The following is a 24,036-nucleotide window of genomic DNA, read 5'->3' on the forward strand; positions in this document are numbered from 1 at the left end:
CGGAAAAAAAAATCTTCCCATACTCTCAATCTCCCATACTGTTCTCACTATACTTGCTTCCTCTGGGAAGCATTTTTAGAAAGTATGGAGTGTCATTTCATTTTTACGCTGACGACACGCAAATGTACCTGCCACTCAGCTCGACCAGTTCATTCGAGTTGCTCTTAGAGTGTCTAAAAGACGTTAAAACCTGGATGGCTAAAAACTTTTTAATGTTAAATGAAGACAAAACAGAGGTTATTGTATTTGGCCATCAAAATAAACCCACAGACACTACATTAGATTCAAGCCCTTTAACACCTTACACAAAATCGACAGTCAGAGATTTAGGATTTTTAATCGACAACAACCTAAAAATGGACAAGCAAATAAATTCTGTAGTCCGTGCTTGTTTTTATAATCTACGTCTACTCGCTAAAATTAAACCATTCCTATCAAATAAAGACTTTGAAAGAGTCATTCACACTTTTATTTTTTCAAGGCTCGACTTTTGTAATTCGCTATATAGTGGCATCACCGCCGCATCTTTGTCCCGACTGCAATCGGTACAAAATGCGGCGGGGAGGCTTTTGCTGAAAATAAAGAAACATGAGTCGATCACACCTGCACTAAAGTCTTTAAATTGGCTTCCAGTGCAATACAGAATAAGGTACAAGATTCTAATGTTTGTGTATAAGTCGCTAAATAATCAGGCCCCACCATATCTGGCGAATCTCATAACTTTGTATACCCCCTCCAGAAAACTACGCTCAGAGAATCAGGAACTACTGATAGTACCGAGAACAAAGCGCCTTCATAAGGGTGACCGGGCATTTGCGGTAATAGGGCCGAAACATTGGAATGAGTTACCGTTGCCTATTAGATCTGCAAAATCGCTGCCGATTTTTAAGCATCTGTGTAAATCATATCTAATGTCCTTAGCCTACAATGAGTAGATGTGATATTTTATATGTGATATTTTAACTGGTTGAAGTATGTTTTTATTTTTATCCTTCATGGGAATTTGTTTGTAAAGCACTTTGGTTCAACTTGGGTTGTGTATTAATAGTGCTATATAAATAAATAAAAGAAAGAAAGAAAGAAAGAACAACTCTGCCCCTGTTCGTAAACCACTCCTCAAGCCTGAGTTTGCCCGCTTTGGACCAAGGTATTCGGCGGACCAATAAACCCTGGCAAGTTGGCCCGGGCCGAGGAAGTCCCAACGAGGCCTGATCAAGCCCGGAAGTGACAGTGGAAACACGACTGGCCCTGGCACACACTAGCACGCTTGCTTTTGGCCCGACAGTGGAAACAAGGCTATTGTTTCTCCTGGTTTTCACGTCGATTTGATCTGATATTTACGGTTCATAACAGAGAACTCAGAATCTGAATGTTTCTCAATGGATCTCACAGAGATGTTATTAATCCGTGGCAAATTCAAAGGATTTCTTCACTGGATCTCCCAGTGCTGTTTAGTAACAGTGTTGTGTGATCGAGATCAGCCCGCAACTGGCGTGGCAAGTAGCTTGCGGTGCTGCGCTGTCTATCATTGGTCCGAACTAATAAACGGCCTGTGAAGCACAAATGAATAGCGCAGTTTCTTTCCGCTTTCATTTCTTTTGCAATTCAGTGCTGGCCAGGCCTAGATCAAAATTTGGTCGCATCGGCAGGAAAAATTTTCACAAAATGAAACCATTTGGTCACAGTCTGGAGCCCTGCATATAAACGAGCGATTAGTCGACTAATCGCTAGGGGTGACCCACCTCGAATAGTCAAAGATTCGATGCTTTGACAAGAAGAGCCTAATTCGACTACTGATCTCATGGTCGAATCTTCGCAGAGATGTTATTAAACAAGGCTCACTGCTCAATGTCTGATTTCGCATAGAACTACCGGTTTTCTGTCAATACCGTAATATACAGCCTATTATGATAATACGGTCAATAAAAATGAGCAAAGAAAGCAGCTTTTAATAAATATTTTTAAAGTGCATGCAGTGTGAATTAATCCAAAAACCCTGTGACTAGGGTTGTAACGGTATACCGGTATGACGGTTTATCGCGATATTGAAATGTACGATTATCATATCGTGCACATTTGCTTATCCGCGGTAAAAAAAAAAAAACAGAATTCACCTGCACTGCCGCATGCAACTTCTTTCAGCTTGACTGCTTACTCCATATCCGTACAGCGCTGAAAATGTCCGAGACAGAGGCTGCGAATCTCTATCTTCCGCCAAAAAAAATAAATAAAATCTGCAGTATGGGAATATTTTGTAACTTATATCCGAAAAACAATCGTGATGTTGTCCTTGAAGATGGATATCCAGTTTGCAAGATATGTGGACGAAGAGTGGCTGCAAAAGGAGTAAACACGTCGAACATGTTCTCCCATATTTACTGTAGGAACACCATCCCTCCGTGAAGATAAAGGTTATTCATAACTTTTATAACTTAAGGCCATATTATTTCTGTCATGCTGAGGGAATCCCGGTCTGTCAAAAAGACGCACACATGCGTCTTTTTGCGTTACAAAACAGATGCCACGTAAAATGTGCGATTTAAAAAGATAGATGGATAAATAAAGCAAAATATAGCTATGCAGTAGCCTAAATCAAATCGCGATGTGCGTGTCTGTGAATATACAACGCAAAAAGACTGGTGTGCAAAAATGAGAACGTGTCTCTGAATGAGCAGCGCCGTTTCGTCTAGTAGATCTAGTACACACTCAAGTACGCATGACGCTCATGGTTTTTAAAGCTGTCTCAGCCACTACGAAGACGTGAACACATGAACATATCTAGACAGAGAACACTTAATGTGCACTTTATAATTATTTTTTTAAAGAATAATCATCAAATACACTGACTGAAACTCATAGGTGTTCAGTAGGTGTTAACGCGGGGTTAAATGTAACACGGACCGTTTACACAGTTCGTCAGGATCAAGCAGGCTGTCTTTCCGCTATTTTTCTCTTGCTGCCAGAAGACGGTCTCCCGCGAATTTGCGGAAAGTTTTGATTATATTTCGTGAAGATACTGGACAAAGAGTGTTTTGACACCATGAAAGTAATTTTTTTCATCATAGGTTTTTTTCGGTTTCTGAGTTGGGTGTATACGTTTCCAAATCTAACTTTATATTGCCTTAATCACCGTCTTGTTGGCTCAAACATAGCACCGTTTTGAAACATGTCAGCAATTCCTAGCGACTGTTAGCTAGGTTTAAAATATGTAATACACAGCGGGGTTAATTCTAACAGAGTGGTACAACTAAGCCTTCAAGTGTACAATGATAATCAAATGAAAACGGAGCCACACAACCTTTCAGGTTTGAGTATACATTTAACTTTGTTAGACGTTCACAAACAATGTTGGGATTTAAAATGTTTAAAATTTAGTGTTCTATGAATGATAACTTGTTTATTTATTAAAAATATGGCCTGTTATTAATGCAATAAACCCTTTAAATTTTTATTTTAAGATAATTTGTATTATCATTACTGTTATTATTAATAATAATAATAATTGTACATCATGCAGCTGCCACACACAAATCTAATTTAATTGCAATTACAATATTTATCATTTTATTTATTATTATTTATTGCAAAACTATGCAGCCCTTTTCTATGTCTCTATCCATGATATTGATCCATAAGGATGATTGGATGAGGGATATGTATGGATATCTGTCTATACAGATGCACAAACAATATCAAACTATACAAATAAAATTGTACTGAATTATGTGTGTTACACACAAGTGTTACAACTAACCCCTCTCTCTGTTACAATTAACCCCGCATATGGGGTAAGTTGTAACATTTGCACTTCTGTCACTTTCAGTCCAACTGTACGAAAATGGTAGGTCCTAGAAAAAAACTTTAAGTGTTCATTTGTAGCAGAGATGTGCATGTTGCTTGTGTAAAAAAAAGTATTAATCTAACCTAATTATTTTTTAATTAATTGAGCCAAAAGCAAAAAGCGTTAGGTTGTGCCCCGCTCTCCCCTACAACCTGGAAAAAAAAAGTTTGGTTTAGCCTATGATTAAAATATATTACTATTGTGTATAGTTTTTTTGTCCATGTTTTAATTTATTAAACGTCTCTTGTGTAGACAAACTAAAGTTGTTACATTTTATCTGATTGCATTCTCAAAAATACATTTTGTATTCAATCACAGAATCCAGATCAGTTATTTCAGACAACCCAGAATTTCTGAGGAAATAAATATACATTTCATAAAGACTCTATTGAAAAAACCTTTGTTACAATAAACCATGTTCAACCAAAAACAATATCTGTTTTTATTCATTTAAGGGCCATTGTAGCTGATGCTGATTATAATAATGATAGTTTTAATATCGTATACCGTGAAACCGTGAAACCGTGATATTTTCTGAGACGATTATCATACCGTGAAAATCTCATACCGTTGCAACCCTACCTGTGACAGATTTAAAGGGGTGATGACTGCTTAGATGTCAAAAGCTCAAGGAAAATTTTATTTCTCAGTTCATCATATTATAAGAATATCCTGTAAGTTTTTAGAACTGAAAACGTCCTTGTTAGTCCAATAAAAGCTTTTATTGACACCAGCCTCAGCAAACGACTCCTTTTTTAAAGTGGGGAACTATGACGTCAAAAAGGATGAAACAGCACCCCCGCAGAAGAAGATCAACGCCTACTTCAACAGGGCCGGTTAAGCCCAGCCCACCGATTCGCGCATTATACGCATAGCTAAACATCGGCCTACCTCGTTATGACAAACCGGATCGAGCTACCGAGCAATACAAAATATTTTGCAGTGCCTGGTTGTGGAAGAAGACAGTCGCTGCATATGCTTCCTCTAGATTTCAATGAGACTGCAAGGATAAACTTTATTTTTAATGACGTTCCAGCTGTTGAAGTAAAACATTGTCCGTCTGTTCGCTTCATTTCACTTAGGATCGTTTTGTAAACAAAACTGGATTTGCAGACCGATTAAGAGTAAAGAACGGTGCTGTGCCGTCTATATTGGATCTGACAAGAATGGTGCAACACACGGACTCTGGGTTGAACGTGTATGGGCGAATCATTCCGGTTGCCATTTTACAACATTGGACGTTTTCAAAACAATTTCCCCCAACTCATTATAATATGCAAAACTGTTATCCACTCACAGCAGTGGGTGTTTACTTCCAAGTCTTCAGTGTGAGACGCCCATAAAAACCGAGCGTTTTTCAGCTAGGCTCAAAACAAGGGTACAAAATAGTCTATTACTTATTCATTTTGATGTTTTTGAATGCAAAAACCAAGCGAAAGTAATAAGTTGACCTCAGACAACAATATAATAAAATGCCAGTTTATGACCCCTTTAAGTTTCACTTTAGATCCATGACCGACAGAAGAGTGTCTTGGAGGCAGGGATTTAAATCTTTAAAAATGTCTGGGATAAGAAAACCTAAAGATGCACACTATCAGAGAGGATATTCTCCAAGGCTGGATTTAGCATCAGGAAAACCATGATAGCACTTTTGCCGGCCAGCGTTAACAAGTTTGTTTTCCTTGGACATTCTAAAATGCTTAACGTGAAAAAAGCTTTTAAAACGCTTAAAGGGCACTTTTACGTGCTTACTGTAAGTACAGAGTAGGCTACAGTACACACCTTAAGAAACCATACTATGTGCAGATAAGCAGATGAACCCAGAATATGAACGCAAGTTTTCTATGGGAGGAAAATGCTCAACTTATAATAAAACGCATAGCGTTCATATTCTGGGTTCATCTGCTTTTGGCTATATGCTTTATTAATAAGGTGTGTACAGAATTTGATATTTTAACATAACAGTCTTAGGACAATGTTGGACAATTTTTTCTCAATCAGGTATGGGTACAAGTGATTTCAAAACATTTCAGGCGATTCTAATTTGAATTTTGGATGCTGCAACTTTAGTTTAGTGTTTATTGTTTCTGCAGTTAAAAAGCTGACAATCCTGGCCATACTTTCGTTATTTTAATAATTTCTTTATTTTTATTTTATTCATTGATCACTCAGGGTGATCCAATTTAACTATTTGTGATGTAGAAAAGGAAATCCAAGGCACTCTTCTTTAGAAAATTAAAAAGCCTTTATTAGACTGGCTGTATCATGATAGAAAAGATAGTTAAAACATGGGGGAAAATACAATCCACACGTAGTGGCACAAACAGCCTTCTTCAGGGTACCTGAATTATGTGCCTTTAAATCAAAAAAGTTACTGAATGCAGCTAAATCAGCAAGATAAAGATACAGACTCCACCTGGATGAGGAGAGCAAGAGAAAAGCCAATGAACTGCAATCAAAAGAGGAAGGCAGCAGATGAAGACATTCAGCAAATGAAAAACATATAGGCTATGTTTGTGCATCTCTGGAAAAGGGTCCGGAAGTCAAATGGCACAGCTCATTAGCAAACCAAATGGACTGTTTGTTGAAATCAACCGTCTGGTTGAAAGATGAGCAGAAGAAAAGGAAGGATTTGGAAGCAGAAATTGCGAAGAAAGTTGTTCAACGTGGACACAAAAACTGGTTCTTGGTTCTTCAAAATATTTACAATTCTGATGAATTTGGGGAATCTTTTGTCTTCAAAATCAAACAAATGGTTGATTCATTGTTCCTAGTTTGTGCCCACTTCTAGGACAAGATATTTGAATTGAAGAATTAGAGGGAGGTTTTCACAAGAAAAGAGAATGTGTGGTCCTTTTGTTGATCTGAAGTTTTAATGCCCAAATTGTATTTCAACACATTTTAGTTTTTCCATGTTTGATGGAGATCGCTTGTATTCCATTCAAGAATTTGGACATAAGTTCTCGGGTGTTGTTTAAACACTATTCAGGAGAGACTGCAGCATCAAAGGATATACAATGGGTCTACAATGGGTCTGATCAGAAGGTAATAGTTAATTCCACATTCTAGTGGTTGGAAACAGAGGCATTCAAGACTCAACATTAGAGCTGATTCACACACGGGGAAGTTCTCCATTGATTGTATAAATCATGTTTTCCTAAGCTTTTTCTTAATCTCTTTCGCTATATTAACATGCCTCTGTCTTCCTCCATTTTTCACTGCAGTCACACCAAGGGATGGAAGAATCACTTGCTTACATTATGTTAGAACAGTGCTATGACCGGGCTGGTTGCCTAGCAACTACAGTTGTTCACACATTGCTGGGATGCATCCGAGTGAGCATGTGCTACGTGTGTGTGTGTGGCTCAGTGAAGCAGTCTCTCACCTAAAGCTCTGTCCTCTCGAGCAGTGGCTCTCTCAGTTTCAGCTTAGACTTTAAGGCAGAACAGTTCCAAACAAACTCAAAAATACAAGAAATAATATAGTTTACATATGGCATATCATAGTACGCAAGAGCCGCTTTTTCCCTCTTTTTCTCTCACACATGCAAAGAGGGAGAAAGCGAACGCTCTCTCAGCCAAACAATGGTGAGTTGGGACACACTTGAGAATCTTGCCGGAAATAGGTCATCCGGGTAATTTTTGCCTTCTCTTTTGTGAATTCTGACTTCTTTTGCCACATACTGTTTTTCACCTACTAGGCCTATATAGTAGAGAAGTATGTGATTTCGGATGCAGCCATGGTCACTCATTCAGTGCTTAACATGGCGAATGCAGGAGCACCTTAAAAGTTATAGTTGAAGAAACAGTCACTGTCCCGATCGGACCAGTCCTGCATGGTCACGAAAATTCAGCACTTGCACACATTTTGAACCTTGCCGATTTAAGCATTCATGCACAAGAAGAGAACTCGGGCACATTGTGTGAGAAGTTTTGTTTGCGCACGCAAATCATAAAATAAATGATCTTCCACATTCTCCTTGTGCAAATTCACTCATGAGATTTAACTCAAATTGTCTGTCTTGGCAAGTAACCTGGTAAACACAGCCCGTTATGGCTTAAGTGAAGGTAAACAGCAGAGAAAGACAATGTACCATATTATATCCATACATTATAAAATAATACAATATATATATTATTAATTCTGCTGTCTGTTACAAATTTTACCATTCGTATTTTTATATGTAATATTGTAATGTTTATTATAAATGATTTATCCGTGCACTTCATTAGTTTTTTTTAATTCCCCTTCCCTCCCCCCTTGAAACGACTTCTCTTCTAGTCAAAAACTATTACTAGAGGGTGTGGCTATTGGGGTCTGCCTCATGTCTGGCCCGCCTCTCAGAAACCTGTCAGTGTCACTGTCAGCCAGCAAATATGGTGTTTCATTTTTGGTTACACTCCTCCTCTTTCCTATCCCTAAACAACCTCATCTGCGTGCCCCGCTGGCTCAAATTCCTGCATTTTGAAGAAGGAGCAACATGACATCATGAGTCATGACTTTTGCGTAAACGTATACGCAACTTTCGAGTCAGGTGGCGTGTCATCTCTATACGCATTTTGAGCTTTCCGCGTGTATCCGCGTGTATGCGTATATGTCTACACCATTAACGTCCGCGTCATTCCGCGTGTCTGTACACGCAGTCAAATCTCCAGTCATAAATGGCATTAACCCCAGTGACGGTTAAGTTTAGAGATGGGGTTGAGGTAAGTCATATCTTTTTTTTTTACCTAGGATGGTAAGGGAACAGTCATAAATGCCATTAACCCCAGTGACGGTTCGGTTTAGGGACGGGGTTAGGTAAGTCATATATTTATATAACGTTAAGTCAACGGCGTTCATAAACACGCTGAAAGGCGATTATGGGTCTTGATAGCACGCCAAAAATGGAAATACGAATTGGCGTGGCATACACACGCTACTTCATGAGATCAGTCTGGAAGGAGAATAGACCCTTTTATTGTTTGTACACAATGATGACGTGGCTACATATGCATGTGCATATTGGCAACGGAAGTACGGCGAGAATCAAAGTGCGTCAAGCTACGCGAACGAATTAAGCAACACAGACAGAGAAAGTTATTTCAAAAAGTTAACTTTATCAAATGTTATCCAGCTACCAGTGTACCAGATCCAGATCCGTGTACTATAGTGGAGTGGATAGAAGACGTTAGCAGATGCCCAAATATACAGTGGCGAGATATATGCGTATTTAGTTGAGAAACCGAGCGTGTATACACCCAAGAGAAATTACGAGCATATCCATCACTGGATGCTTATGAATACGTTGTCTGTGGTCACGTACAGAACGCCAAATACCATGACATACTCGACTTTTGTGTGTTGAAATCAGAAATTCTTCCTGGTCAAATACAAGGACACAAGACAACAATGTATGAGGCTTAAAATCAACCATATAACCCAGACCTACATTTGTTTTCCTTCATTTTTCCCTACATTCATTCTTTTCCCATTATTCTTTCCTACATTTATTCTTATTCTTCACCCAGACCTACATTTATCCTTGTCCTTACATTTTATGTTGTTATTGATTGCTGTGTTGACGCATTTTTGTTTAAAGTTTTATTTTGTAATGCTATAGTACTTTATCAGTAACTATGTTACTTGCATACATTGCAATTAAACTACTAACAATTAATGAAGTTGAAAAGCACTGTGAACGTAGACGCGAGCAAAATGCGCACGCAACCATTTGATCACTTGGGCTGTAAAAAGGGTCTATAACGGCAAGTTTGTGTGTAAGGGTGAACTTGACTATCAGCCACCTCATCTTGGTTCACGGGAGGCTCATATAAATACGGGATGATTCCTTCTGGAAATTTGGCTGCCCGTCCTTGCTCGCCAGGTTCCTCAATTAAAAATTCTTCATGGGACACCAATGGTGGTGAGTGACTGACTGTAAACTGGCATTCAAATCTGCCACCATTTTGTTAGCAACGCTCAACCTCTAACGATCCAATCAATTCCCGAAGGACGAAATCAAGCCCCGCCCTACATTTTTTTCTAATTTCAGAAGCCGTTTCACTCAGATACACGTCACAATTAAGGAAAAAAGGACAATCTCAAATTATTTAATTTGTATCTTTGTATCTGTTCTATTGTATTTATTTATTTGTGCTATTGTCTTTAATTTTCATATTTGTTTTATTAAAGGGTCATGAATTCGATTTTTTTTATATAGCTGGCAAAGTTAAAGTCTTATGAAATACACTGACACTTTATTATTGTTCTTTCAAAAGTAACTGAATGCCCTGCTACATATATATTAAATAATAATAATTCGTTACATTTATATAGCGACACTCAAAGCGCTTCACATAGAGGGGGGGGGATCTCCTCAACCACCACCAATGTGCAGCATCCACCTGGATGATGCGACGGCAGCCATATTGCGCCAGAACACTCACCACACACCAGCTTTCTGGTGGAGAGGAGACAGTGATGAAGCCAATTGGTGTATATGGGGATGATTAGGAGGCCATGATGGACAGAGGCCACTGGGCAAATTTGGCCAGGATGTTATTATTAGCCTACAGTAATCGTAATTCTATTTAAAACATATTAATGTAGGCTACATGTATAATTATAAAGTCATTATAAAATGTATAATGGTTTATTTAGACATTAAAAATGGATTTGAAAATTATTAGCATTTTAACCCTACTATTAAATCTAACAGATGCTAACACTGTCTTTAATGGTGTTCAACACACATACCTCTATTAAAATCTCAGAAAATTTGGTTTGGGGTTTCCTTTGACCCTTTAATGACCATTTACTCGTCTTCAATAATCATTGAAATTTAAATTAGTTAGCTAGTAGTTTTAGCTGTGGTATCGTAATTGCATTCGAGAATTGTTAAATTTCACTGGTATCTGACAATTGTGCCAACTTTATTAATTCAAATACAAGGATACATGGGTCAAAAAGAATAACCTTGTATTTCTTTTTGTGGTGAGGCTAGTGAAAATGTAATAATTGAATTCATTACATTTAAAAATCGACATTCTGTATCGATACCCAGCCCTAAAATGTACTGAAACTGAAAATGAAAGAATGCTCCACTGAATAAAAGCTCCTGAAATGTGCAGAGCGTCTGAAAATAGACTATTTATTAATTACAACAGCGATTCGATGCCATATCAATTCTCATAACCATGCATCAACAAAATTCATAAAACGTTACAGGGCTCCAGACTAACTTTTTTTACTAGGAGCGCTGTTGCCCCTAAATGAAAATTTTAGGAGCGCAAGCAGAAAATTTAGGGGAACACCTTAAAGGACAACTCCGGCGCAAAATGAACCTTTGGTCTAATTACACATTGCTACCTAGTCAACTGTTATCTGAGATTTGTTTTCATGATTGCCGAATGTAAATAGTTTTATCTCTAAAAACAGTTTAGCCTATAACGCTAGTATAATGCTAGTATATGGGGCATAGAGTAATGACAAATAAAAATCGCTTGTTATTACCACTAACAAGGCTCAAAATAGCCCCACACCAACACGACAGCATAACAAGGGTCCCGAAATTCAAACCGAAGCATTGAGAACTTTGTTATGGAATGCCAAAGCTGACTAAATTAAAAAATAAATAAATACATAAATAAATATACGAAGAAATGTAAAAAAGCAAAAATACATAAATAAATACATAAATAAATATACAAAGAAATGTAAAAAAGTGCTTATAAATGAGTATTTATACTTTTATTAACATATTTATGTATAATTGTATTTTTACACACATTTATTTATTTATTTATTTATACATTTATTCATTTATTTATTTCAACTTTTATTTATTTCCACATTTATTTCAGTATTTATGTTTTTATGTCTACAGTTCTTTATTTTCACATTTATTTATTTCTATATTTATTTATTTCCACATTTCATCATTTCCACATTTATTTATTCCAACATTTCTTTCTCCGTATGTTAATGAGGGGGCGTGTTTTAACTCAGACTTTAGCAATCGAGCTCAGAGTGGCAGTTCTGAAGCTTTGAGGCCACAGTGACACCTTGTGGTGTGTGACCAAACGAACCGCAAGAGCTGTGCAGGCAATATCAAATTTTAAGTCATGTATTTCACCCTAACTGTATGTAGGGAAGGCTATATAGGGTTAACAGATACTTGGACATGAAAGCTCATGAAAGTATCCACTATTAATAACAATGTAGGCCTAAACGTGGTGGATAGGGCTGATAGCTTGCGTTTATTGTCGATGAGACTCGCACACCAGCGCACAGTTCACTGACTCCCACGCAAGCATATTGATCAATGAGTTTGAAACACGACTCAATACGCTGTTTCCATCCGCGTTTCCTAATTTCGTATGCATAACAGATGACAATTCAAATGTTTAAAACAAAACCCATCGATGCTGCTCAGATACTGATTAATCACAAGGCAAGACATAGCCTACATTTTGAATTATTCTAAAATCAAACGCAGCCAGCCGCTTCTCACTTTTAATGACTTTTGTTAATTTGATTTTACTGATAACAGCCATAGTGCCTTATTATTATTATAACTGAGTAGTTTATCAATTAATATTAAGAACTTGACATGATGATGTACAGCCTAGCCTACCTATTAATAAGGTTTGGGTTGATATAAAATCAATTTACAGGAGGAAATATCACCACGACCACGGGCATGACCGGTGCTGTTTGAATGAGCAGGATGCTTCTGTGCTCCAATGCATGGCGTGAGATGCGTGGCTCACTGCGTTAAAGTGAGCCACTTTTGTTTGATTTAAGAATAATTCAAAATTGATAACTTGTGATTAATCAATATCTATCTAAGAGCAGCATCTAAATATGGGTTGCGTTTTAAGCATTTGAATTGTCACCTGTTATGCATACGAAGTTAGGAAACGCGAATGTAACCGCGGACGTTTCAAACTCATTGATCAATATGCTTGCGCAGCGTGGGAGTCAGTGAAATGTGCACTGATTTCTCTCCGTGTTCTGCGCTGGGGTGCGAGTCTCATCGTCAATAATCACAAGCCAAAAGCAAGCTGTCAGCTATCATATTCATGTGTTAACCCTATATAGCCTACTCTACATACAGTTAGGGTGATATACACAACTTAAAATGTGATATTGCCCACACAGCTCTTGCGTTTCGTTTGGTCACATTCCACAAGGTGTCACTGTGGCCTCAAAGCTTCAGCACTGCCACTCTGAGATCGATTGCTCATGTCTGAGTTAAACACGCCCCCCCTCATTAACATACGGAGAAAGAAATGTTGGAATAAATAAATGTGGAAATGATGAAATGTGGAAATAAATAAATATAGAAATAAATAAATGTGAAAATAAAGAAATGTAGACATAAAAACATAAATACTGAAATAAATGTGGAAATAAATAAAAGTTGAAATAAATAAATGAATAAATGTATAAATAAATTAATAAATGTGTGTAAAAATACAATTATACATAAATATGTTAATAAAAGTATAAATACTCATTTATATGCACTTTTTTACATTTCTTTGTATATTTATTTATGAATTTATTTATGTATTTTTGCTTTTCTACATTTCTTCGTATATTTATTTATGTATTTATTTATTTTTAATTTAGTCAGCTTTGGCATTCCATACTTTGTCAGTGTCCATACAGTTTAATAAGAAGATATTTTATACACATCAACTTCACGAATACAGGCAGAGGCCATCTTTGAAAAATAGTCTCTATCAGTCGATCTACGAGCGCCGATCCAAGTGCGCTGAACTGTGCAGAATCTCATATGGTCCGTTGTTTCCAGAAGAAACACAAACACGAACCGTTTACTTCTCTTCAATATGTACACGTAGCCTACTGTTCGTGCTCACCTTATCACCTTATTCACATCTCACCAGCGCACTTGGATCGGCGTTCGTAGATTGACTGGTAGAGACTATTTTTCCAAGATGGCTTCTTCCTGTATTCGCGAAGTTTACTGTGTGTATAAAATATCTGCTTATTAAACTGTATGGACACTGACAAAGTTCTCAATGCTTCGGTTTGAATGTAGGGACCCTTGTTATGCTGTCGTGTTAGTGTGGGGCTATTTTGAGCCTTTTTAATAACAATAGCAATAGCTGGTAATAGCAAGCGATTTTTATTTGTCATTAGTCTATGCCCCATATACTAGCATTATACTAGCGTTATAGGCTAAACTGTTTTTAGAGATAAAACTATTTACAATCGGCAATCATGAAAATAAATCTCAGATAACGGTTGACTTGGTAACAATGTGTAATTAGACTAAAGGTTCATTTTGCGCCGGAGTTGTCCTTTAAATCAGCTCGCAATGCAATTATTCAAATTTCCCCCAAAATAACTGTAATACTGACAAATTCTTTAATAATAAATAGACTTAACATTATGATATGCTGTTTTATTTTAAGTTCACAGGGCTCCAGACTCAAATTTGAGGGCAGCACCACCTCAAATTAGAACTCACACCGAGTTATACAAAAAACAAAAGAAAAAAAAAACTGGTAGCACTGGGGCTGACAATAAATCACTTAGATTAATTTAGGGTGTAGATGAAGTTAACTTTAGTTATTATCACTTATAATGTCTTAATATTAATTAAAAACAAAAGGAGAGAAAACATGTATGTATAAGGACTTGGAGTGGAAATAGCCAATAAACATCCTACTGTTTACAATGTTTTTTGTTTTTTAAAAAAAAAAAAAATTTAATGTTTAAATAAGAGTTTTCCAACTAGACATGTGCCGGTATTCGGTAATGCGATAAATCGCGGTAATGAATATGCACGATATTGTTATCGAGGGCTCTTCAAAATACCGTGAAAAATAATAGATTTGAATTTAGACTTTTAGAGCGCGCATTAGCTTATTTTCCATCAACCGCTCAAACACTGCGTGCTGCGCAAAACACGCACGCACTCTGATGTAAACAATCCCCACATGTATTGCACTGTGTGCATGGGGTAGTGCGCACTAGTCTAATGTAAACAATCCTCACATGATGTAGAAGCATGGCGGAACGCTCCCGACGATTTATCCCCACAGGGCTGCCAACTCTCACGCATTCAGCTTGAGACTCAAGCTTGAGACTTTCAGACAGGACGCGGAATACGCTCACGACACGCAGGAATGTTTTGTTGCTCCGCCGACCTCGACCACGCCGGGGTTAAAGTTCAAAATAGTTAAACTTCTTATTTTAAAATGGCAAATCGCGTTGTATCTGAAGGGCAACGTTGAACCAAGCGGGCAGCGTCGTGCATTCCGCGTCCTGTCTGAAAGACGATTAACGCATTTGACACTTTTCACACGCTCTCCCACAGAGAAAAATCACAGAGCAAAGAGGACACTGACACCGACAGACTAGACAGAGCAGGTTACTTTTGATATGAAAGTTGTTATTGATAAATTGAAGTTGATAAATCAGCTCTTCTGATCACAGATCGTTGCTCCTCAGTTCAAGTAAACCGATCATGTCACTTTCGTTTTTATTTAAAGATACAGTACAACTTACCGAAAGGTATATTTACTTGTACATAATAACGATCAATCAGCGTTTTCAAACACGGAAAGAGGTCAGTAACACTGCAGGAGAACTGTTGTCACAAAACGTTACATTTACCTCAGGAAAGCCATTTAATGACCAGCACATTAGTTGACTAGGAAAAAATAGCAAGGAGTATTTTGCTAAATATTATATTTAATTTCTCTCTGTATGTTCCCAGATAGCAAACTGACATTGAATCAACGTGGAAATATGACATCGAAACAACGTTGATCTGACATTGTTTTGCTCATCGAATTAACGTTGAACCAACGTCAGATGCGTCATTCTTTCAAAACTAACGGAAAATCAACTTGAAATCAACGCGTTGTTTCAACGTTATGAAAGCAAACCAATTTTCGATTTCATTTAGCTTTGAAGAATGCCGCGTCTGACGTTGGTTCAACGTTAATTCGATGAGCAAATCAACGTTGTTTCAATGTCATGAGAGACGTCGTTTCCACGTTGATTCAATGTCAGTTTGCTGTCTGGGTTTACAGCAGTATGTGAGAGATTTTTTTTCTTGAGAAACATTAACAGACTGGGGCCTACCTAATATTTATCCAAATGAGTCAATATTGAATTAAGACTTAAATCAAATCCAAGAATTTAATTGAATAATACAAACCGTAACCTACCAGTCATTGTACCATGTAAACATTGTAACATGTTGTCACTAAACTTTAAACAATTTGGTTTAGTTACCATATGTTTTGAAAATCACAATTATACATTGTGATACTAGTTGAGGTTTTTTTTAGAGACCCACAATGAATCTGTTTTTCTTGAGCATTAAAATATAATTTCATTAAAATATCGTGATAATACCGTATACCGTGATAAAAGCTCAATCAATTAACCGCAGCATGAAAATTTGATACCGGCACATGCCTATTTCCAACATCTTAAAATTTTGAACAAACGATGAACAAAAAATGTGTTGATCATCACAAAAAAAATACAAAAAATAAAACATTTATATGATATTATAGTTTTGAAGAGCAGGACAAAGATGTGTTGTAAGCGTTTGACTACCGTATTTCTGTCACATCATATTTATGGTTAGAGTTAACTTACTACATTAGCCTAAATCCATGGTGAATGTTGCTGATTTATGGACTGAAAGCCTTCTGTAAGTGTTTCTCCTGGTTTCCACGTCAGCGCTGTTTGATCTGATATGGTTTATAACAGAACTCTGTGCCGAATCGGAATGTTTCTCACTGGATCTCGTAGCGATGATGTTTTTAATTCTGAGGCGAATTCAATGGATTAGATCTGCTAGTAACAGTGTCGCGTGATCGAGATCGGCCAGCGACTGGCAAGTTCGGGGCTTTATTACTGTCGGTGGTTCGGGGGGCTCCACTATGCGCTGCTCTGTCTATTATTAGTCCAACCTAATAAAAATGCCAACGGTCTGTGAAGCATAGCCTATATGAGTTGCGTATTTTAGTTCCACTTTCATTTTGTTTCTATTCGCTGCTAACGTGTCGATAGATCGCTTATTGCAGGTTGTGATATTTGTCTCCGTCTCCTTTCTCACAGACGTTTAATCGCGCTATTCTTGTCACGGATTCATTGAGGCGTCCCTTCCACGCTTACCATGCGTTTAACGTGGCAAATTTACCGGCCGCACATGTGTGACTGGATGTAAAATTCAGTCGCACACTCTAAAATTTTGGTCGCAAAATGCGACTATTTGGTCGCAGTCTGGACTAAAATATCAACTTCACATCGTTTCTTTAAGTAGGATGAAAATAATCTTATTTAAAGAAAGTGTTTAGTAAGCACACGCTGCTTTGTTTATTTGTTTGTGTATCTGCAGCCGGCAGCATCGGTTTTCCTTTTTGAATGACGAATATTGAGAATGAGGAGTCACGTGCCTATTTGGGCGGGGTCTGAGCCATTCGGCCATGATGGTAGGTGACGCTATCGGTTACCAGGGTTTTTATCGGTTTTTAACGCAGCAGTTACTTCCAGGCATGGTAAAACAGTGCGGTATTGAGAGAAACTCCTCTACTACCAAGCTAAAAACACACGTAATCAATACTGTTTTGTCGTGGGAATCCTACCAACATGGCGGAAAGGGGAGGGGCACTGTAAAATGACGTCAACTCCTCATTCTCAATAGACTAATATAGCTGCAGAAATAGACAGTTGGCTCATTAAACGCAGGTGCAGAACGCACATTATAGCTGACAGTTAGCACGCGCTGCTTTGTTTACTTTATGACGAATATAGACTAACATATCTGCAGAAATAGACAGTTGGCTTATTAAACACAGGCGCAGAACGCACATTATAGCTGTCAGTCGGCTGCTTTCTCTTGGTGAGTTCAAGTGCAGCTTTTTACCTCGAAGAGAGTGGACGAGTTCCGGCCTTTAGAGAGAACAGAAACTGCGTTACACTGCACAACGAAGCTCTTACTGTATGAACATCATTGTGTCTGCATTGGTGAAAGCAGATAGTGCAGAAACTGCGTTATACAATAAGATCTTCATTCTCGCGATCGACAGACTGTCATGCTGCTCAATGTTCATCACAGCAATATTTTATGTGAAGAGAATCTAAATACTTCAAAAACTTCTCACAATTCAGTAATCTCGATATGAAACTCCATGAAATATAACATCTACTATACTACCTTTATTTAACTACTAAACATCTAAATAATCACAATTCTGTGGAAATTAATTATGGAATGTTTAAACATTTTCTTCATTGACTTTCTGGGCCGTCAAGTGTCATTGCCTTAGGCAGCCTATGTGGTAGTGATACAGCTCTCAAATTTAATCAAAAATATCTTTATTTGTGCTCCGAAGACGAACGAAGGTCTTACGGGGTTGGTACAGCATGGGGGTGAGTAATTAATGACTTAATTTTCATTTTTGGGTGAACTAACCCTTTAACACAAACCTGTTATGCTGGTGTGACGTCACGGGAAAATAATGAGTTTAAGGGGCTTCTTGAGAAAGAAAAAGAAATGTTGGGAGGGGATTGGGTCTTACATCTCATGTGAGTGACAGGTTGACCCGCCCTCACATCATGAACACAAAATCGGAAAAGTCGTTGTAAGAGAAAGTACTTTAAATCAAGAATACGAGGACACATTAATTTAAAATAAATCTTTAAAAAAAAAAGATGTCGGCGCATAATGTATTGATGATACTCACTTATAAATAAACACTGCATAATTCCTTAAAAAATAAGAATTTAACATTTAGATTTAAGGTGACTATATGAAATACAGCATTTCAATTAATAAATCTCGGTATTGAGAACAGAAATGTGCAAGCATTTTGCAGAAACACTAATATCACCACCACCCCAGAACAATGACCCCGTCTTTCTCCCTGCAACCTTTAAATCACAGCGAAGACAGTCTCACGTGATTATGAAATCAGACATCACAGATGTGTTGCTATCTTTGGATAGGATTTGTAAGCAAATATAACATAGGTATAGACAACAGTCAACAGATAGCGTTTAGGTTTAAGATTAACATTACGGTCGGAGTAAACACGTCCACATGGCGGCGGTCAGACCATGTTGACAACATGGCGCAAAACCTCCAGAACACCAAGAAACATGTTCCTTCCCCACTTATTTAATGCACAAATACCACAGGCAAAGAAGCTGCATAAACTCGTGCGATAACGTTTGCAAAAGTTATGAGGTGTTTTCACGCAACATGATCACACACATATGCATGCATACCTGCTGGTGTTGCCCCAAAGATCCGCACCACGGGCACTTTCTTGACATCGCTCTCTCTGAACTCGGAGTAACAGGCGTCCAGCTCTCGGATCGGGCTGCTCATGTAATAATCCGCCGTGACGATCCTCAATGAAAACATGGTTGCCCTGCAGAACCGACCCGAACATGAGGTGCTATTGACATATAAAGATAAAGGCAGCAGCCGATCTTAGTTGTTCCAGCTGCGTGAAGCAGGCGGCTTTGAACAGAGCGTGAATTGCAGAAATGTGGAGCTCAAACATTCGGTCATCATATCATATGATGCAAATTATTCCCAAAGATCACAGCTTCAATTCCTAACGTTACCCAAACTCATCAAATACAACGTATACCGATTGAAAAGAAAACCTAATGTTCACTCCCCCTCCTCTGTAATACGATCACGACACTGTTGGGCAACCCTAATCATTCCCATCCAGCCCATATCCACATATAGTGCACTGCAGCATTCCTTGCAGCCAGCAGCTGGGTCAGCCAGTTCAGCTCACTTCACTTCTGCTGCTGCTGCTGAGGAAGGAAGCTCCACGCTGGCTCTGCCCTAATTGGTCAGAACCAAAGACAAAGCGCCTTCTGATTGGCTTACCAAGACGATAAGTGCGCTGATTGGCTCCTGTTAAGCGGAAGTAACAGAGATGTTATAATTTGTTAAAAGCCTCAGATAAAATATAAATATAAATGTATTCGTAAAATAGTCGAACAGACACTGACCACAAGAGCTATAAAATAAACGACTGATCACAACAGATTTAATTTAATTACATAAATTAACGTTATTTTGATGCGATTTGAGAAGCATACTACTACGTTTGGTGTAACGTTAGGTGATTCTTTTCTCTAATCTGTCCCTTGTTTACTGTACGGAAAACAGTAAAATGGCGAGTGCGTCGAAAATAAAGCGTAGGGTTGTCGGCTGCAGTCAGCGGACGGAGGCGAAAGTTTAAAGAAGGATTCAGTAATAGTTACAGTGGTAATGAGAGAAAAAAGCTTTTCGAAATGATTCGCTGCTGACGCCTGCTGGTCAGGCCTTTGTAAGTGCCGCACAAACTCATCCGAAACCACAGCAAAACACGCATAAAAACACCATTTACAGAACTGCCAATGTTTTGTTGAAAGTGTGGTCTATCAAATGTAAATAACAAATAAAAAATCTAATGCCATTAAAGTGGCTTTATAATATATGTTATTTTATTAAAATGTATGGCTTGTTTTGTTTATGAAAAGCATGGTAAAAACAGACGATAAATGAGTTAGTTCACCCCAAAATGAAAATAGCCTATTGTTTCAATATATGTCTATATATAACTGTAATTATTGAACTTTAAAAAAAAAACAAAAAAAAACACTGCTACATAACATTTACATTCAATGTTAATGAAAAGTAAATCAAAAACAACAAAGAAAAAAAATATATGTACAAAGTTCAAATAACTACAAAAAAATCCCTGACAGCACTTTAGTATATACACCACATAACAGTACAATATCTACATGGTTCAAACATTAAAATAAATTAATTAATATAAATAATAAAATTAATATAAACGAGTTGCGATTATATATATATATATATATATATATATATATATATATTATATTACATTATATATATATAATGATATATATATATATATATATATATATATATATATATATAGCATTGATATAGCATTGATATATCTCTTCCTAAAACTTTACTAATTTCTCTTTTAACCCCCAATACACTTGTACTTTGGGACATTCCCAGAATAATTGCACGTAGTCCCCCACCAGCCCACAATCCCTCCAGCATTGTGACAATGGTGAAGAATCAAATTTGGCAACCACCAATGGAACTCTGAGGAATCTCATTTTCAAATTCCAATCAAATTCCTTTCACATTTGACTGCTAATGTCAAGTCACCTTCATTTATATAGCGCTTTTAACATTTGGACTGTTTCAAAGCAGCTGTACAGTGATAACAGGAAATTAAAGTAACATATTGTTATTGTAAAGTTGTTGTCCAGCTAAAGTTAAAAATAATAATCTTATAATCTACAAATTTTATAATCTGATAATAATCTTATGTCAACCCGCATACATATATTAATCCACATCTATTTCAATATTTAACTGTAGACCATGTTCAATAATATTAATAAAATATTTTTTAACAATTGTTGGAGTTATTTTAATTATGTACCAACATTTATAATGTATAATATAAAGTCATAATTAATAAATATCTAAAGAAATCATTAGATCTCAATATAAATCTATCACATAATTGAGAAAAAGATCTGGTCTCCCATCAAAAATCTGATAAACTATCTTAAACCATTCTCTTCCCATCTACCAAAGACGCTGTCCGATATAGAAGGGAGAAAATCTGGGTGACATTTAATGGTATTGCACAGGATGGGGCTATTACTCCTAAACTTTTATGAACACATTTTGACAGTATGCTGTATCTGTCACTATTACAGTTTGTTTCCCTTTGTTCAGTTTTCCCACCACTCCTTTGTTACCATGGTGGTCACCGTCATTATAAGTTAATTTGGTTCAGCACTGTTCTATTTATCATCCTCATTTGTGTTTGCTTTAAGTTGGTCCCTCACATTCATTCTTTGTCTGATCACAGTTGTGTTTTTTTTTTAATCACCTGTCTGCCTGCTTAAGGAATTAATAAACTTTGAATCTTGATCTATCTTTATCTTGATCCATCTGTCTTCGTCTTCCTACCTGAACACGAGTGTGAAGGATGATTGGACCGGCCAGTATGTATGAACGGGCAAAGTTTATCATCCTGGATTTATCATTTTCTAATTTCTTTTTTTTTTTCTTTTTTGTCTGGCCGTCACCAGCTCCCTGGATGACAAGACCCTAAATAACCTTTTCTGGATCAGAGCAAACTTCCACAACACCTTCGACCTTCTAAACACAGCCGGTCTGAGTTGGAGGGTAGCCGTCGTAAGGTGTCTGGAGAGCATCGCACCCCGATTCAGAGCACAGCCACCACCATCGACACAGAGAAGTCACATGAGCCCCCTGCAGACCAACGCTCAGAGCTTGCCATCGCCCCGGAAGAAGTGCTCCAGTGTGGATCTGACCAGGGGTGTGAGCTGAGGGAACCGAAACAGAGGACTGGTTGATAGACTTTGATGGAGACTTGTCAACTGCCACCCGATATCTAATACATCTGTATTATCCAAGGGGAACTCTGAGAACTTTTTTGAAATCCTGTGGGAACTGTCATGATTACCTTTGTGCTCTAGTCTTGTTTCATCGGCAGCATTACAGAGCACAGCCACAGCACCACAGAGCTTTGCCGGATGCTTGCAGCCCTGCACCACCTCTGAGGAGTCCCTGCAATGACGTCGAACAACCACCAGTGTCGCCTGTCCAGGGGGATCCTTCGGCTCCACCTCCGGCCTCAGGTCCCTTCGCTCAATCTCGGACTGTCGGCTCCCTCTTGGCTCCTCCCACCTTCGGCTCCTCCGGAGATCCTCGTCTCACCGGCTCCCCCTTGGTCAGTTGTCAAACCACTTCCGCCACGGACTTTCGGCCATCTGCTGCGCTCCGTCCCTCCAACCCCTACGGCTCCAGCAGGTTCAACCAAGTTTGGCCATGTATAAACGTGATGTTATGAGTGTAAGGACCCAAGTATCTGAAAGCCTGACTAGCATCTAAACTGAGAAGCATTGTGGGTGTTTTACGGTCTTTACCAATCTGTTGGCAGTTTAAAGCTCATATTATTTATTCGGTTGCACTTTACAAAATGGTACATTAGTTAACTTAGTAAACATGAACTAAGAATGAATGAACACATTTAATCTTAGTCACTTCACCTCTGGGAAGATGAATGTGTGTTTAATTGGTAATTTACATGGTAGAAATGGGAAATTATTTTTGAAATTGAAGCATTCTAGACTGAGAAAAGGCAGAAATATATTTCTGAAAGACATATTCTGGCTGAAAGACGACAACTCCCAGAATGCACTTGCTTTGCTGCCCTTACGAGGCCACTCCCAAACCACGCCTACCGGTTACAGGCGGCAGAAAATGGATACAACTAGGCTTGCTTTGACAAGTATTCATCGATAAATATTCATTGATAAATATTCATTGAAATGGTGCTAAATTACATTGTGGGATTTACTAGCCTAATGTACTGTATATAACATGACTTAGACTTTCACATTAAAAATATGATGCAAGGCAGGACCATGTTAACAGAGTAGCTTAGTAGCTCTGCTTATGAACTGTTTTCCTTCAACTGAAATCACTATTTCTATAAGCTAATACATTATCTAGGCTAATCCATACTCAACTAACACTAAAGGTTTATAAAAAGAACCAAAACCAATGTGAGTTGTAACTTTTATTTAAAAAAATAATTAATATTTACACTTTTACACGCAAAGCTCTGTGGATTCAGCGATCTCACCGGAAGAAAATGGCATCACTGAGATTCGCGACAGCAATAGGACTGTAGGATCTGTTTCCAGAGGCACACAGCGAAAGCACTCACACCGCCAGTCCGCCCCAGCTCGAGTCTGGCTGGGCTCAAGTCTCGCTCCGGCTGCCTTTTGTTCCTCCATCTCCCGCAACTGGCTCGTAAAGGTAGCCGCGATTCTCGCAACAGATCTTCGAAAATCCCCTTCTACCATTTCAACTTCAAAACTACCTTCCACCATCGTGATGATCTACTATACAAACTTTCTACACAGACCAAGAGGCAAGTGCCCATTAGCTTAGCTTCTACAGAAAGATGACTGACACAATGTTTACATTCTGTGAGTGAGATCCCGCCCCATACGGGCGTGGTGAAAACATGCGGAACACTGGCTGTAGTCTTTAGCCTCTCGCCCAAAAATCCTCCGATGACGCAAAATGACGATGACGCAAA

The 24,036-nt window shown here is 38.0% G+C and overlaps 1 protein-coding gene across 1 annotated transcript in view; it reads right to left on the reverse strand.

Moving 5' to 3' along the window:
- rev3l (REV3 like, DNA directed polymerase zeta catalytic subunit) overlaps positions 1-19,656 on the reverse strand; it is a 99,964-nt gene extending 80,308 nt beyond the window's left edge. Inside the window, exon 1 of the mRNA XM_039667119.2 lies at positions 19,112-19,656. Coding sequence (XP_039523053.2) covers positions 19,112-19,250 — 139 coding nt within the window. The 5' untranslated portion in view covers positions 19,251-19,656. The remainder of the gene's footprint in view (positions 1-19,111) is intronic.
- Between the last annotated feature and the right edge of the window lie 4,380 nt (positions 19,657-24,036).

The sequence above is a fragment of the Pimephales promelas genome, chromosome 13 (genome assembly GCF_988280905.1).
Source record: "Pimephales promelas chromosome 13, fPimPro1.hap1.1, whole genome shotgun sequence".
NCBI classification, from domain to species: domain Eukaryota; kingdom Metazoa; phylum Chordata; class Actinopteri; order Cypriniformes; family Leuciscidae; genus Pimephales; species Pimephales promelas.